The sequence below is a fragment of the Mobula hypostoma genome, chromosome 9 (genome assembly GCF_963921235.1).
Source record: "Mobula hypostoma chromosome 9, sMobHyp1.1, whole genome shotgun sequence".
In the NCBI taxonomy this organism is placed as follows: Eukaryota; Metazoa; Chordata; class Chondrichthyes; order Myliobatiformes; family Myliobatidae; genus Mobula; species Mobula hypostoma.
In genome coordinates, this window is record NC_086105.1 from 3,338,871 (window position 1) to 3,355,000 (window position 16,130).

The 16,130-nt window shown below is 45.2% G+C and overlaps 1 protein-coding gene across 1 annotated transcript in view; it reads left to right on the plus strand.

Annotated features, from left to right (window-relative positions):
* Positions 1 to 1,577: 1,577 nt before the first annotated feature.
* LOC134352297 (uncharacterized) overlaps positions 1,578 to 16,130 on the plus strand; it is a 130,230-nt gene continuing 115,677 nt past the window's right edge. Inside the window, exons 1-2 of the mRNA XM_063059588.1 lie at positions 1,578 to 1,613; positions 14,388 to 14,485. Coding sequence (XP_062915658.1) covers positions 1,583 to 1,613; positions 14,388 to 14,485 — 129 coding nt within the window. The 5' untranslated portion in view covers positions 1,578 to 1,582. The remainder of the gene's footprint in view (positions 1,614 to 14,387; positions 14,486 to 16,130) is intronic.

Sequence of the window (16,130 nt, forward strand, 5' to 3'; positions counted from 1 at the left end):
CTACTCAAGGGAAACACGAGGTGGAACCTCTTCACTCACAGGGTGGTGAGAGTGCAGGTTTCATTGCAACTTTTAAGAGAAGTTTGGATAGGTACATGGATGGAAGGGGTATGGTCCAGGTGTGGGTTGATGGGACTAGGCAGAATAACTGTTTAGCATGGACTAGATGGGTCAAAGGGCCTGCTTCTGTGCTGTAGTGTTCCATGACTGACCCTATGACCAAAACCATAGCGAGTACACCAGGTATGACCCCACCAATATCATATGTCAGTAAACCAATACTTCCTTACTTTCCACAGTCAACTTCCCTTGCAACAAACAAATTATTGAGTACACCCACACAAAAATGAATCTCAGGGTTGTATATGGTGGCATACATGTACTTTGACAAAAAAATTACTTTGAACTTTGAACTTTGTGATTCTTGAACCAACTTGAAAAACCTCAACACAAACTTTTGACTATATTTCTTTTCTTTTTCTCTCAACTTGCATTGATGCTGTTATGTTTATTTTGCTGTGTAAGTAATCTATAATTTATGTTAATTGAACTTTATGTTAATTTATTTTTGTAATGTTCTGTGCTACTGCTGCAAAAAATTAATTTTCATTGCACCTACATATACCCTGGGTATGTATCCCATGACAATAAACTTAAACTTAAACTTCAAAGAAATACAGTTAATTTGTTAAATGTAATGCCTCTCTCACAACAACTTGTTGGCTTTGCCAGATAGATTCATGGAGCCATAAAGCACTACAGTACAGAAACAGGCCTTTCGGCCCATCTAGTCCATCCCCACCCTATTATCTGCCTACTCCCATCAACCTGCACCCAGACCAAACCCCTCCCATCTATGTACTTATCCAAACTTCTCTTGCATGTTACAATTGAATTCACATCTACTGCTTCTTCTGGCAGCTCATTCCACAGTCTCACCATCTTCTGGGTAAAGAAGTTCCCCTTCATGTTCTTCTTAAATATTTCACCTTGCATCTCATCCAAACTGAGAGGAAAACACTTTCGTTCACACTATTCCCTCATAATTTTGTATACCTCTATATGGGTTGGGAGGGATAATAAATCAGCCATGATGGAAATGCAGTGCAGACTCGATGGGCCGAATGGCCTTATTCTGCTCCTATGTCTTATGGTCTATCAAATCTCCCCTTATTCTCCTAATTTACCTTGAAGATTTTTGTGCATTCCACCATACACAAAACAGTTTAAGAATGACAGTGCCAACACTTGGGAGAGGATGTGATCAGAGACAATGTAGGGGATCTGAGACAGGGATCTAAGTTCGGTTTGAAAGACGCGGGAGACACATACCTGGTTACAGTGGTTCCTGACTGTCAGGGCTGGAGAGTGAGGTCAGAGACCAACGAGTATTTCTTCATAGTCTCTTCTGATTGGCCAATAGGTTTAAACCGGGTTATAAGAGGGAAACAGGCAGGGCAGACACAAGCAGATTTGTCCACTGTGATTGGATGAGACTAGAACTAGAGGTCATAGGTTAAGGGTGATAAGGTGAATTGTTTAAGAGGAACCTGAGGGGGAACTTCTTCTCTCAAAGGGTGGTATGAATGTGGAACAAGCTTCCAGCAGAAGTGGTGATGTGGATTTAATTTCAATATTTAAGAGAAGTTTGGATAATTACATTGATGGGAGAGCTATGTAGGTCTATTGCCCATGTTGTTGGGACTAGGCAACATAATAGTTTGGCATGGACTAGATGGGCCGAAGGTCTTGTTTCTGTACGGTAGTTCTCTATGATACTCTGACTCTATGACTAGCACGTAACAGAGAAACAACCCTCGGCTGGAATGGCAGCTGTTTATTTATTTCTATAAATGCTGCCTCGCCTGCTGAAATTCTCCAGCATTTTCTGTGTGTAACTGAGAAGATTATTTTAATTCTGTAATCCTCTGTAATTACCTGGGTATTAATGTATAAAACAAAGGCAGGTAAAGCGATCTGACACCCATTGTGTTTGGGGCAATTTCAGCTTCTCTGAGTCTGCCTGTGATGAAAAGGGTTACTGCGGCAACCCAGTACACAGCTCTGGTGAGTTCTCTCTGCCGCTGTGTTGACAGGCAGAACTTCGACGGGATGGCCGTCACTTCTCTCCGACTCCCCCAGATCAGCCAGACAGGGGCCCGAGGGGGATTCGCACGGCCGTATCCCTGGGTGCAGAGGGGCCCAGATTCAGGACCAGTACTGGGATCGTCCCACTTCGACGAGGCAAGAGCGGCCACAGCACACCCCCTGCTTGTTGCCCGAGCATCGTGGCCGCCAGGTAAGGTGTAGGGGTTGTGGGGGGGTGGGGAATCTGTGGAATTCTTTGCCACAGACGGCCGTGGAGGTCAAGTCACTGGGTATATTTAAGGCGGAGGCTGATAGGTTCCTGATTAATAAGGGCGTCAAAGGTTATGGGGAGAAGGCAAAAGGCATTGACCAGACCACACATGGAATATTGTGAGCAGTTCTGGTCCCCTTATTTATGAAAGGATGTGCTGGTACTGGAGAGGGCCCAGAGAAAGTCCATGAGAATGATCCCAGGAAGGAAAGGGTTAACATATCAGGAGCATTGGATGGCCCTGGGCCTGCACTTGCATCTGTTTAAAAGAATGAGTGGGGTATCTCATTGAAGCCCATCGAATATTGAAAGGCCTAGATAGAGTGGACTTAGAAGTTGCTTCCTGTAGTGGGGGCATCTAGGACCAGAGGCACAGACAGACTGGATGTGGTGAGGATGTTTCCTGTAGCGGAAGAGTCTAGAACCAGATGGCACAGCCACAGAATAGAGAGCCATCCTTTAGAACAGAGAAGAGGAGGAATTTCTTTAGCTAGAGTGTAGTGAATCTGTGGTTGTGGAAGCCAAGTCATTGGCTGAATTTAAAGTGGAGATTCATAGGTTCTTGATTAGTTAAGGGGAGAAGGGAGGAGAATGGAGTTGAGGAGAAAAATAAATCAGACATGATGGATGGTGGAGCATCCTTAATGGGCTAAATGGCCTAATTCTGCTCCTTTGTTCTTCTGGTCTGTGGGTGGTCAACGACCTACACCAGTAAGAGGAGGATGGGCTGGGAGAGGGTGTAATGTAGTTCCACCTTTGGCAGGGCCTTTGTGTCTCCATCCCCTTTCTTGTAACTGTGTCCCCTGGTTCGAGATTCTCCCACCTCCACATTTCCCCACCTAGCCTCCTGAAGGTCTGATATGTTTCACTAAGGTCACCCCTCATATATCAATGCTCCAAGGAACACTGCTGATGAAAGGAGAACTCCTTCATCCCAGCAATGAGCTGTGTGTGTTTCATCTGGATGGCTTTCAGTGGTAGAATATTCTCTCTTAAATAAGTACAGTATGCGACTGTAGGGGAGCACCCTCACTGAACACTGTGCTGGAACATGACCTGTGAAGACAGGTTGAGCAAGCGAGGGCTTTTCTCTTTAGCGTGAAGGAAGATGAGAGGTGAAGGACAGCCAGAGACTTTTTCCTAGTGGAGAAAAGGCTAATACAAGGGGGCATGATTTTAAGGTGATTGGAAGAAAGTATAGTGGGGATGTCAGAGGAAGGTTTTTTACACAGAGAGTGGCGGGTGCATGTGACATGCTGCCAGACAGATACACTAGGAGCATTGAAGAACCTCTTCACATGGGTAACAGAAAAATAATGGATTATATAGGAGGGAAGGGTTATAAACCGTAGATCTTAGAGTAGGTTAAAAGGTTAGCATAACATTATGATCACAATTGTTTGTCCTGTGCTGTAGTATTCTATTTTATGACAATAACCACCACTTCAACATTGTACTGTAAAAGCTTGAAAGCACGTACCAGCTTCTACCCACTGTTATCAGACTAGTGAATGGCTCTCTGGTATGATAAGATGGAGTCCAGAGCTTACAGCTACCTCATTATGCATCTTATTGTCGACCTGCACTGCACTTTCTCTGTAGCTGTTACACTCTAGTCTGCAGCCTTTTCTCTCCTTCTATCTCATCATACTAATGTGGTGCGATGATCTGTATGGATTGCATGCAAAACAAATTTTTCACTGGACCTCGGAACATTGTCCTCCACTGAGGTTGGCTGAGTAGAACTAGAGGTCATGGGTTAAGGGTGAAATGTGAACTGTTTAAGGGGAATCTGAGGGGAAATGTCTTCACTCAGAGCGTGGCGAGAGTCTGGAACAGAAGTGGCGGATGTGAGTTCAGTTTCATCATTTAAGAGACATTGGGATTAGTGCATGGATGGGAGAGGTATGGAGGGCTGCGGCCGGGGGTGGAGGGCTGCGGTCAGGGGGAAGGTTGATGGTTGTAGGCAGAATAACAGTTCATCACAGACTAAAGGGGACAAAGGGCCTGCTTTCTGTGATGTGGTGTTCTATGACTTCTAAGTGACAACAATAAACCAACTCAGCAGTTTACACTTGCATGCTGTTAGGCACAGTCACCTCCGAGCTCCCGTCCTGACTGTGTCGTTGTGTTGACTGGGCTCTGTTTTAAACCTCTCCATTCTCTGCACTGCTCTCTGCCTAGAAAACCATCAGCCACAGCCTGCTGACAACAATCACCTCCAACCTCCTGTCCTGACCATGTTGTTGTGTTGACTGGGCTCTGTTCTAAACCTCTCCATTCTCTGCCTAGCAACCCTGGCTTTTTCTGAAACATCCCTGCTTCTAGGACAGACTTGTAGCTGGAAGGTCAATGCACAAACACTTCGAAATTTCTCAACAGTTAAACAAAGAGGCAAGATTGAACAAGTCTACTAATTGCTGGTGAGAACTTAATTAGTATTGCACGGTTAAATGATGGGGATTGCAGAGTTAATATTGTAGTGAAATGATCAGATCCAGTCACAGTAAGCGTGCAGGGTGTATGGATTTCAGTGGTTTTGGATTTCTGTTCCTGTAGGAGGCAATCACTGAGGCCCTCCTTCGGTCAGGGTGAGGGTCAACCATGGATTTTGTGTCCTAGTTGTCCAGAGCCAGTACACAAGCCTGGGCAGTTCGATATGGAGAGCAAGCCATTGCCCAGGCAGCCGGCTCCCCCTCTCCACGCAGCTGATGAATCCAAAAGGGCAGCAGAGACCGATACAGTTTGGTACCAGCGGCATTGCAGGAGTTGCCTGTCAGTGTTGAACTGCCCAAGAGACTCCGGCTCTGAACTTTTCCTCAGGGTTTATTCCCTTTCCTATGAGTGAGTATAGCCGCAGGGCAGTGGAGGTTTGAGATCAGAGTTTTCCTTCTCCTTGATAAGCTGCAACCACGGCTGACGAGTCTCACCTGCCCAAAGCGACTGGTTTTACAGCACCAGTAATCTGTTTTTTCCCCTTCTCTTTCAATAGGAGTGATTCCACTGGGCTTAGTAGCTAAGCCACATGTGAAGGCCAGGAGATGAACTTGGTTACCAGAGGCTATTTGAGATGCACGCCATTGGGAGCATTTAGTAGGAAATGGGAGCTTATCCCCATTATACCGCCCCCATGGTCTATAACAACTTTAAGGAACCAGGCTTGAACTAAAAGGCAGAATTATTGCTGATGTTTCAGATTTGAAATAAAATCATTAAACACCGAAAGGTGTTTGGGTCAAATAGTGTCTGATTCTGATTCAGATTCAGATTCAGATTCAGGTTCAGGTACCTAGTCAAGCGGCCACTGATATGACCACGGTCGTCTTCTGCTGTAGCCCATCCACTTCAAGGTTCAACATGTTGTGCATTCAGTGTCAAAGGTTACAGGGAGAAGGCAAGAAAATGGGGTTGAGAAGGAAAATAATTCAGTCGTGATGGAATGGTGGAGAAGACTTGATGGGCTGAATGGCCTAATTCTGTTCGTATGTACTATGGTGTTATAGCAACCTGCAGGTGTTGTCACATATGTTGATTGCAACAAAGCTATGGGGGCTACAAACCTAAAAATCAACCTCAGTGGACTTTGCAGCTCAGTGGTATCTTGACCGGTAGGGGACAGAGAGGGGCAGCAGGGTTTACGGAGAGTACCAGACTAAGCCAAGAAGCCTCCTGCCTTTCCAAACTGCCTGAGCATCTCTGATCTAAGTGCAGCTGTTTCCTTGTGTCTGCCACTGTTTCTGAAGAGTCCTACTCCGGCATTCCCTTTTCTAGGTCTCCGTTACTGAAAGACAGGTCGATTTATCAGCAGTGCGCCCTGTAGCATTAATCTCTTCCTTCATATCCCAGGTGCTACCTGACCTCCTACTCTGTCAGCACTTTCCGCATTTCCTCAGGATGCCAGCATTTGCACAGACTGCTATGAAAGAGCAAAAGAAGGAGAGAGGGAGGGAGAAATAGGAGCAAAAAGAAAGGAGAGAAAAACAAATTCTCTAAAGATTTGAATGAGGGACAGTGAGCAATCTACTTGACCATTTAAACTAATCCGGTCAATTCATGGAGAACGTGCTTTGTCACAGAGTCATCGAGCACTACAACACAGAAAGGGGCCCTTCAGACCATCTAGTCTATGCTACACACACAAAATGTTGGAGGAACTCTGCAGGCCAGGCAGCATCTATGGAAAAGAATACAGTTGACGTTTCGGGCTGAGACCCTTCGTCCTGCTTTTTTTTTGCCACGTCCCATCCCAATTATTTTCACCTGGGCCATAGATCTCCATCCCTTTCTCATTCATATACCAATCAGAGTTTCTCATACAATGTTCCAATTGAACCAGTATCCACCACTCCCACTGGCAGCTTGTTCCACACTCTCACTTCCCTCTGAGTGAAGAAATTCCCCCAGGTTCCCCTTAAACATTTCACCTTTCACCCTTAACCCTTGGCTTCTAGTTCTAGTTTCACCCAAGCTCAGTGGAAAAAGCTGTTTACATTTACTCTATCTATACCTCTCATCATTTTGTATATCTTTATCAAATCTCCCCTCATTCTCCTACACCCCAGGAAATAAAGTCCCAACCTTTCCCTATAACTCAGATCCTCAAGTCCTGGCAGCATCCGTGTAAATTTCCCGTGCTCGTCACAGGCTCCCAATCCCGCCTCCTGTCAGTGGATCCTTCTGCCCCTGAGGGGAAAGAGGGAAATGGAATAAAGATGCCAAAATGAAAGGGCAAGCACTGCAGATGCTGAAAATCTGAAATAAAAGCCGAAAACCACACTCTCCTATCACATTTCTGTTATGTCAGCCCTTTAACTCTTCCACCTAACACCTCCCAGCTTCTTCCCTCTCCTCACCTGCGTTCACCTATCACCTGCCAGTTTGTATTCCTCCCACCATTTTATTCTGGCTTCTACCCTTTTCCTTGAAGGGTCTCAGCCTGAAATGTCGAGTCTTTGCTCCCCTCTATGCATGAGCCTGACCTACTGAGTTCCTCTAGCATTTTGTGTGTGTTACTCCAGATTTCCATAACACCATAAGACATAGGAGCAGAATTAGATCATTTAGCCCATCGAGTCTGCTCTGCCATTCCATCATAGCTGAATTATAATCCCTCTCATCTCCATTCTCCTGCCGTCTTCCCATAACCTTTGAGACCCTGACTAATCCAGAATCTATCAACCTCCAAAAACAGTCTCCCTATGTATACTGAATGACATGGCCTCCACAGCAGCTGTGCTAATGAATTCCACAAATTCACCACCCTCGGGCTAAAGGAATTCTTCCTCATCTCTATTCTAAATGGACGTCCATCTATTCTGAGGATGTGTCCTCTGGTCCTAGGCTCACACATTATAGGAAGCATCCTCTCCACATCCATTCTATTGAGGCCTTGCAATATTCGATAGGCTTCAATGAGACTCCCTCCCACACCCCCACCCTGGCCCCCATTTCTTCTAAACTCCAATAAGTACAGGCCCAGAGCCTTCAAACTCTCTCACACATTAACCCTCAGAATCTCTTGAATGAGCTGGAACTTCAGAGTGAGTGAGGCAGAACGGTGGTGACAGATGTAGGGAGATTGTTTCCGGTTATGAAGCATTGCAGTGATGTTCCCTGACCAGCTGACCAGCTTCTTACTTAGGGATGAGGGAAAAGAAGGAAAGCAAGAATGGCGAGAGAAGGATTGAAATTTAGAAAGATGGGATAGAAAGGGAGAAATAGAAGAAAAAGCTCTAGCCGTCTCTGAGCGGATTGGAAATAACATCTCCTCCTCGCTGACAATCAACACTGGCTCACCTCAAGGATGCGTGCTTAGACCACTGCTCTACTCTCTACGCTCGCGCACTGATCAGACACCATCTATAAATTTGCCGGCAGCAGAACTATTGTTGGCAGAATTTCAGGGGGTGACAAGAAGGCGTAAAGGAGCGAGATAAATCAGCTGTTTGAGTGTGTCATAACAACAACCTTGCACTAAATGCCAGTAAGACCAAGGAATTGATTCTGGACTTCAGAAAGGGTAAGATGAGGGAACACATAGCGTAGAGAGGTATGCATAGTATGCATAGAGGGGTCAGAAGTGGAAAGACTGAGCAATTTCAAGATCCTAGGTATCAATATCTCAGAGATTCTAACCTGGATCCAATGTATTGATGCTGCTCCAAAGAAGGCATGACAGTGGCTATATTTCTTTCTGCAGATGTAACTTGGCTCCATGTGGGGGAGATGAAAGGGCTATTGCACAGGATTGAAGTAAGCTGCAGAGAGTTGTAAACTTCATCAGCTCCATCATGAGCTCTAGCCTTCATAGTATCCAGGACATCTTCAAGGTGCAATGACAGAAAAAGGTGGCGTCCATTATTAAGGACCCCCATCACCCAGGTCATGCCTTGTTCTCATCGGTATCATCAGCGAGGAGCTACAGGAGCCTGAAGACACACACTCAATGATTCAGGAACAGCTTCTTCCCCTCTGCCATCAGATTTCTGAATGGAAATTGAATCAATGAACATTACCTCACTACTTTTTTATTTCTATTTTTGCGCTACTTATTTAATATATATATATATATATAATTGTAATCTATATTACATACTTACTGTAATTCACAGTTTTTTCCTCCGTCATTATGTATTTCATTGTACTGCTGCCACAAAATGTGCAAGCCATGACAAATGCCAGTGATATTAAACCTGATTCCGATTCTGAGTTTGAGGAGACTGGGTACGTCACCAAAGACACTCACAAATTTGTACAGATGTACTGTGGAGCGCATTCTAACTGGTTACATCACTGTCTGGTATGGTGGGACCACTGCACAGGATCGGAAAAAGTTGCAGAGTGTTGTAAATTTAGCCAGTTCCATCATGGGCACTAGCCTCCCCAGCATCGAGGGCATCTTCAAAAGGTGATGTCTCAGAAAGGCAACATCTATCATGAAGGACCCCAGCACTCAGGACATGCCCTCTTCTCATTGCTACCATCAGGAAGGAGGTACAGGTTTCAGAAGACACATACTCAACGTTTCAGGAACAGCTTCTTCCCCTCTGCCATCCAATTTCTGAAAGGACAATGAACCCATGAAATTTGTTGTTTTGCTACGGATCATTCACCAACTCTTTGCCCATTCTCCTCACCTATCTAAAACTGGTTCAAACAGGAAAGGCAGGTTGCCTGAGACAAAAGAGATTCTACAGATGCTGGAAATCTTGGGGAACACACACAAAATGCTGGAGGAGCTCAGCAGGTCAGACGGTATTTGTGGGGGGGTGGGGTGGGAATAAACAGTTGGCATTTTGGGCCGATGAAATAAATCTGATGAAGGGACTCGGGCCAAAATGCCAATGATTTATTCCTCTCCAGAGGTGCTGCCTGACATGCTAAGTTCCTCCAGAATTTTATGTGTATTGCTCTAAGCAGCTTACCTGAAACTGTTGAATCCAACTTCAAGTCAACAACAGCCTTGCACTCAGTGTTGGTAAGACCAAGGAACTGATTGTGGACTTCCGGAAGAGGATATCAGGAGAAGGGTCAGCAGTGGAAAGGGTGAGCAGCTTCAAGTTCCTAGGTGTAACATCTCTGAAGATCTATCCTGGACCCAACATATTGATGCAATTATGAAGAAGGCATGACAGCAGCTATATTTTATTAGTTTGAGAAGATTGGATATGTCGCCAAAGACTCTAGCAAATTTCTGCAGAGAGCATATCCACCATGGAGAGCATTCTGATTGGTTGCATCACCATCTGGTGTGGAGGGGATTCTGCACAGGATCGGAAAAAGCTGCAGAAAGTTGTAAACTCAGCCAGCTTCATCATGGGCACCGGCCTCCCCAGCATCGAGGACATCTTCAAAAGGTGATGTCTCAGGAAGGTGGTACCCGTCATTAAGGACCCCCAATCACCTAGGACTTACCCTCTCATTGCTACCTTCAGGGAGGAGGTACAGGAGCCTGAAGACACACACTCAACATTTTAGATACAGTTTCTTCCCCTCCGCCACCAGATTTATGAACGGTCCTTGAACCCGTGAACACCACCTCACTATTTTGCTGTCTGCTTTTTGCACAACTTGTTTCTCTTCTATCTTATTGTAATTTTTATGCTATGCACTGTACTGCTGCCGCAGAACAACAAACTTCACAAAATATGTCAGTGATAATAAGCCTGATTCAGATTCTCAGTCCCAAGGGTTGCAATTATCGAGAAGGAGGGTGAGGTTCCATTTCTCAACCTTATGTTGGCTCTCTTTAAACGTAGAATATAGAACAGTACAGCCCACAATGTTGAGCCGAACCAAATAAGTTAGTAATCAAGTGAACTACTAAACTAATCCCTTTTGCCTACACAACGTCTATTTTCCTTACGTTCATGTGTCTGTGTAATTGTCTCTTAAAAATCCCTCATATTTTTTTGCCCCTCCCACCACCCCAGGCAGTGCATTCCCAGCACCCAGCAATCTCCGTGTAAAAACCTTGCTCCTCATATCTCCTCTGAAATTACCCCCTCTCACCTTAAGTGCATGCTGTCTGGTATTAGACATTTCGACCCTGGGAAAAAGGTACTGTCTTTCTACTCCATGTAAGCTTCTCACAGTCTTATAAATCTCTATCAGATCTCCTCTCAGCCTCCACTGCTCCAGAGAAAGCAACCCAAGTTTGTCCAATTTCTCGTTATAACACATGCTCTCTAATCTATTTCATTTTCATTGTAAGAGTGAAGATCAAAGACAGAGGAGCTCAAAGTGGAGATGGGAACTGGAGGAAAAGGTGTCAGGAAGCTCAGGATTACTCTTGCTGACAGAATGGATGTGTTTTGCAGAGGGAACACACAATCTGTATTTGATCTTTCCAATGTACAGCAGACCCTAAGAGACTGCTGAATGCAGTAAAAGTGATGGACAGACTTCTGGGTCATCATGGGCATGTTGAGCCAAAGGGTCTGAATCCCTGTTGTTTAACTCTGTTGACAATAATGATGGCATTCATTCCGACAGCACTAGAATATAAAAGCTAGGTAGTAATGCTGAGACACTTGTCAGATTGCACTTGGAGTATTGTGAACAGTTTTGGGCTCCTCAGAGTGCCTGGAGGCACACGACAAGATCGGGCAAAGCCAGCATGGTTTCCTGAAAGGAAAATCCTGCCTGACAAATCTACTGCAATTCTTTGAGGAAATTACAAGCAGGGTAGACAAAGGAGATGTAGTAGATGTGGTGTACTTGGATTTTCAGAAGGATTTGACAAGGTGCTGCACGTGAGGCTGCTTAGCAAGATAAAAGCCCATGCAATTACAGGGAAGTTACTATCATGGGTGGAGCATTGGCTCGTCGACAGAAAATAGAGAGTGGGAATAAAGGGATCCTATTCTGGCTGGCTGCTGGTTACCACTGGAGTTCCACAGGGGACGGGTGTTGGGACCGTTGCTTTTTATGATGTATGTCGATGATTTGGACTATGGTATTAATGGATTTGTGGCTAAATTTGCCGATGATACATAGATAGGTGGAGGAGCGGGTAGTGTTGAGGAAACAGAGAGCCTGCAGAGAGACTTAGATAGTTTAGGGGAATGGGCAAAGAAGTGGCAAATGAAATACAATGTTAGAAAATGTATGGTCATGCACTTTGGTGGAAGAAATAAACAGACAGACTATTATTTAGATTGGGAGAGAATTCAAAATGCAGAGATGCAAAGGGACTTGGGAGTCCTTGGGTTAACCTCCAGGTTGAGTCTGTGGTGAAGAAGGCAAATGCAATGTTGGTGTTCATTTCTAGAGGTATAGAAAATAAGAGCAGGGCTGTGATGTTGAGGCTCTATAAGACACTCGTGAGACCACACTTGGAGTATTGTGTGCAGTTTTGGGCTCCTTATTTTAGAAAGGATATGCTGACATTGGAGAGGGTTCAGAGAAGAGTCAGAGAATGATTCCAGGAATGAAAGGGTTACTGTATGAGGAATATCTGGCAGCTCTTGGGCTGTATTCCCTGGAGTTTGGGAGAATGAGGGGGATCTCATAGAAACATTCCGAATGTTAAAAGGCCTGAACTGATTAGATATGGCAAAGTTATTTCCCATGGAAGGGGAGTCTAGGACAAGAGGGCACGACTTCAGGATTGAAAGACGTCCACTTAGAACTGAGAGGCAGAGAAATTACTTTAGTCAGAGGGTGGCAAATCCGTGGAATCTGTTGCCATGAGCGGCTGTGGAGGCCAAGTCTTTAGTGTCTGAGGAGCGTTTCATGGCCCAGGACCTGTTCTCAGTGGAGTTTCGAAGAATGGGGTACAGTCTCATTGAATCCTATCAGATATTCACAGGCCCAGATAGAATGGAGGTTGATAGGATGTTTCCTACGGAGGAAGAGTCTAGGACCTGGTGGCACAACCTCAGAATAGAAGGTGGAGACCTTGAATCAGGACTGGAAAGAAAGGGGGACAGGAGTTGGAATAAAAACATGAAAGGAGGGGAAGGAGGAGAAGCTGGGAGGTGATAGGTAAGGGCAGACGAGGGTGAAGGTAGATGGGTAGGGAGGTGCTATCGGTAAAAAGCTAGGAGGTGATTGGTGGAAAAAGTAAAGGGCTGAAGAAGAAGGAATCTGATTGGAGAGGAGAGTGTGCTGGGGAGAAATGGAAGGAGAGGAGGGAACCAAAGGGAGGCAGTGGGCACGTGAGGAGAAGAGAAGGGGTAAGAATGGAGCCAGAACAGGGAATGGAAAAAGAGAGAAGGGGTAGGGGGAGAGAAATTTCCAGAAATTGGAGAAATCAATGTTTATGCCGACAGGTTTGAGGCTACCAGGATGGAATATGAGGTGTTGCTCCTCCAACCGGAGAGTAACTTCATTGTGACAGTAGAGGAAGCCGTGGACCAACTCGTTGGAATGGAATTAATATGCTTGGTCACTGGGAAGTCCTGCTTGTTGTGGATGGAGCAAAGGTTGTCAACAAAGCAGTCCTCCAGTCCATGTCAGGTGAGGTCTCACTGATGTAGAGGATCTGCAGTAGATGCAGTAGGTGACCCTGACAGACTCACAGGTGAAGTGTTGCCTCACCTTGAAGGACTGTTTGGGGCTGTGAATAGTGGTGAGGGGGGAGGCATGGGGGCAGGTGTAGCACTTATCCTGTTTGCAGGGATCAATCAGATTCAGATTCAAAATCACTGGCACATGTCATAAAAGTTGTTGTTATGTGGCTGCAGTACATTGCAATGCAAAATAATAAAGATCTATAAATTACAATAAGAAAATATAAATACAAATATTACATTTTAAAAGTAACACAAAACAGAGCAAAAACTGAGAAAAACGTAGTGATGTAGCATTCCTGGATTCATGGTCCATTCAGAATTCTGATGGCAGAGGGGAAGAAGCAATTCTTAAACTGTTAAGTGTGTGTTTTCAGACTCCTGTACCTCCTCCTTGATGGTAGTATTGAGAAGAGAGCATGTCCTGGGTGATGAGGATCCCTAATGGTGGATGCCACCATTCTGAGGCATTGCCTTTTGAAGATGTCCAAGGATGCTGAGAACGCTAGTGCCCATGATGGAGTTGGCCGAGTTTGCAGCCTCCTGCAGCTCGATCTGATCCTGTGCAGTGACCCCACTATACCAGAGGGTTGTAATGCTCTCCACAGTAGAGATTTGCTGGAGTCTTTGGTGACATATCAATTTTCCCCAAACTCCTAATGAATATAGTCGCTGTCGTGTCATCTTTGTAATTGCATCACTATGTTGGGCCCAGGATAGATCTTCAGGAATGTTGACACCCAAGAACTTGAAATTGCTCACCCTTTGCACTGCTGATCACTCAGTGAGGACTGGTGTGTGACCCTCAACTTCCCCTTCCTGAATTCCACAACCAGTTCCTTGGTCTTACTGATGTTGAGTGCAAGCTTGAATACTGGGAACATGATCATTGCTGACTTCTGTTTTAGAACCATTATCTGATGTGATTCACTATGGGATATGGTCTGACTGCCTGTTCCCTTTCCATATCACCGCTGACGTCATTAACCCTGAACTTCTCCGTTCCGCTGCAGGGCTGCTAAAGAACAATGATGAAAAGTTTCGAGCTCACACCGCGATGGGCCGATTCTCCATGGCACTGTCACCCACACTGGCAAACGATATGACCAAGGTTGGTGCAGAGATCTTGTCTAGGATCCCGTTCTTCACCAATCCCTCATACTGAAAGTGATTTAGACCATCACGATCCTACCTCAACAGCTCAGGCAGGGCTGGGGGCAAGAGAAACAGAATTAATCTTCCATCTAAACGCAGAAAGGTTGGAGACCAAACGTCTTAAGTTGCAGAAAGGGGAAGGGGTGGAGGGAGTAGATAAATTGTAATAGGATGAAGACAAAGAGGCTGAATGGTACAGGGGGTGGTGATGTTGGCCAGGAGACGGTGGGGACTGTTTCTTCATCACCGGATCTGATTGCAGGAGATGTACAAAGGGGGAAGTGGTGGGGGTGGGGTCAAAATAAACCTGGTGCTATGGGATATAAAATCCTGCAGATGCTGAAATTCTGAAATAAACCACTAAAACACCTCACCACCTCATTATGCTTGCACCTTATTGTCTGCCTTCATTGCACTTTCTCTGTAACTGTTCTGTTGTTGTTTTATCTTGTTCTGTCTCAATACTCTGTCTAATGATCTGACCTGTATGGACGGCATGTACGTTTTTCACTGTATCTCGGTACTGTATCTGTGACAATAATACAACAATTCCAATTCCAGCTGTTGAAAGCTCTCAATAGGTCAGTCAGCATCCATGGTGAGAGAAACCATCAGCTTTGTTAGAGATGAATTGTTTTAAGCAAATACACAACAAAGGAAAGGTGGAAGGAGGAATTGAAGGAAGAGGTTTCTGTTCTCTGACAGGGCTTTCATTTCCCGGCCTCCTTCCTCTCCTGCACAGAACCACAGCAGTATATCACGTCCTCATTTCCCACCCACCGGCCTTTCATTTTTTTTTTTAAATTTAGTTTTTGAGAAATGGTATGGTGACAATCCCAGTCTCCTCTGTAAGCAAGTTTATGTCGTTCTTCCTGTGTGCACATGGGTTTCTCCCCATTGCTCTGGTTTCCTCCCACAGTCCAAAGACATAGCAGTTAGTAAGTTGTAAATTGTCCCATGATAAGGCTAAGGTTACAGTTAAAGGGGTGTTGGGCGATGCGGCTCAGTGGACCGGAGAGGCCTGCTTAGTTCTGTACCTCTAAATGAATATAAAAATAAAACAGCCCCTTCCCTGCACAGAGCCTTTGCGCTGGACCCCTGTACTATCCCACTGAAACTCCAGCTTAAGCAAAGGCACTCATCTCTCAAGCCAAGTAAAGCTTATTGTCTTTTAACTATAAAGCTTATTCTCTTTTAACTATAAATGTACGTAACCCTCAGGCTCGGCCAGCACGTGTTCATCTAGGGGAAGACAGCTTCTGGCCCCGCCAAACTGAGAAATCTCGTTTGTGTGGATGCCGCGTGATGTGTTGCCCGGTTACAAATCCGCACCTCAAAATATCAGACAGTACACCATATGCAATTAACTGATTGAACTTTATAAATCCTAATCTGGATAGAGGGTTAGTAAAGAAAATACAGTAAAAAGAAAAAGGGCCCATTTTAAGAGAAAAGTCAAAGGTGCACGTTAGAGCTCGCAGATACGGCCATTCATCAACCATCGACCTCCTCCGAGTGTCACCGACCTTCAGACCCTCACTCCCAGTCCACTCCATCCGGTGGTCTACCACGCGGCTTCCTTCTCCTCCTCTCGCCTACCA